Below are 1,631 nucleotides of genomic sequence, written 5' to 3'. Positions count from 1 at the left end.
GGGGCGGGGTTTCTGACCCCCCCCTCCACCGCTGCAAAGAGCTGTGGTCCCCAAAATGCCTGGCCAGAGCATCCTGCTGTAGCCGAGGTGACTGGACCCAGTTGTGGTGGCTGGAGTCGTGTGGTTGAAGGACGAAGGGCCGGCGCTGGGGGCTGCCGTGGGGGAGCAGGGGCAACAGCATTGGGGACACTTTAGAGAAACCCCAGGCTTCGGTCCCACAGGGTCTGAGTGGCCAGCAGGCAAGGCCACATGGGTCCCCTCCACAGGCGTGGGTGGGCCGGTCCCGGGAGGGCACAGGAGGCAGTGTGGCTGGGCAGGAGGGTAAGGGTGTGGGACCGGGGCTGCCAGTCCGTCCCAGGGTGTCTGGGAGCTTGTGCACCCCCAGCAGCGGCAAAGCGTCCGGCTGAGGCTCTGGGCCCAGGGTCTGACCCCACAGAGGAGCCCGGACGGGTAGGGGCCAGTGGGGGAGACGGGAGCAGAAACAGCCCAGGCAGGAAGCCCCTGGAGCAGGTGCTGGGGTGGTGGGAGCCCCTGGGGCAGGGGCTGGGGGGGTGGGCGCCTGGGGGGCAGGGGGTCGGGGGGGGGGCCCCTGGGGGACCCCCTGAGGGCAGGTCCTGGGGTGGTGGTAGCCCCTGGGGCAGGTCCTAGGGTGGTGGGACCCCCTGGGGGCAGGTCTTGGGGTGGTGGGACCCCCTGGGGCAGGTGCTGGGGTGGTGGGAGCCCCGTGGGGAGACTCCAACTGGCGCACAGGCCTGGAGGCCTGTGGGGGCTTTGGACAGAACCTGGGGCCCCAAGGAACCCTCGATGCCCACCTGCTGGCTGTCCCCTGAACTCACCCCATCAGGCTGTGCTCCCCTGAGTTCAGCCACACGTATGTTTGGGGGAGGAGCCATGGGTCTGGCCCCAGGTGGAAGGCAGGAGGAGCGGCAGCCAGGAGTAGGAGGTCACCTAGGTGTCAGGTGTGGGGGGACCCAGTTCTGCCCACAGCCCAGGTGGGGCACGGGAGTGGGGGTGCTGTGAGGACTGCGGAGTAGGGAAGCCAAGATGGGGTGACAGGGACTGAGCCAGGCCCGTGGCACGTCCTCTGAGCTTCCTGGGCTCCCCAGGCCGGGGCAGGGCCGCTGGATGTCGGCACTGGCCTGGGGCCCCACAGCCCCGCGAGCCCAGGCCCACAGAGGAACAGCCTCTGTCTTTTCTCTGGCACCGCACAGAACCCCCACTTCAGCACCTTCGCCGACGAGCTGACCGGCTACGAGACGAGGAGCCTCTTGGCCATGCCCATCATGAACGGCAAGGACGTGGTGGCCGTGGTCATGGCCGTGAACAAGCTGGACGGGCCGGGCTTCACCAGCGAGGACGAGGACGTGAGTGCCCCCTCCCCCCCCACCCCACCCCCCGCAGGGATGCGCGTGGCCGCGGCTCCGACCCTCTGTCTGTGGGCGCCTGAAAGCCGGGCTTTAACGCCTGTGGTCGACCCTCCGTTCCAGGTTTTCCTGAAGTACCTGAACTTTGGGGCCTTGAACCTGAAGATCTACCACTTGAGCTACCTGCACAACTGTGAGACCCGCCGCGGACAGGTACCGCCTGGCCCTGCCTCCTGGCCACAGCCGGGGTCCAGGCCCCCTGCTCGC

The 1,631-nt window shown here is 68.7% G+C and overlaps 1 protein-coding gene across 1 annotated transcript in view; it reads left to right on the top strand.

Moving 5' to 3' along the window:
- The window catches only part of PDE6B (phosphodiesterase 6B), a 19,875-nt gene that overhangs the window by 2,803 nt on the left and 15,441 nt on the right, over nucleotides 1-1,631 (top strand). The window contains exons 2-3 of the mRNA XM_015568929.1: nucleotides 1,090-1,364; nucleotides 1,488-1,577. Of these exons, the coding sequence (XP_015424415.1) occupies nucleotides 1,090-1,364; nucleotides 1,488-1,577 (365 nt within the window). The remainder of the gene's footprint in view (nucleotides 1-1,089; nucleotides 1,365-1,487; nucleotides 1,578-1,631) is intronic.

The sequence above is a fragment of the Myotis davidii genome, unplaced genomic scaffold (genome assembly GCF_000327345.1).
Source record: "Myotis davidii unplaced genomic scaffold, ASM32734v1 scaffold665, whole genome shotgun sequence".
NCBI lineage: Eukaryota > Metazoa > Chordata > Mammalia > Chiroptera > Vespertilionidae > Myotis > Myotis davidii.
The sequence above is the reverse complement of the archived record's forward strand: the minus strand, read 5'-3'. Positions and strand labels throughout refer to the sequence as shown.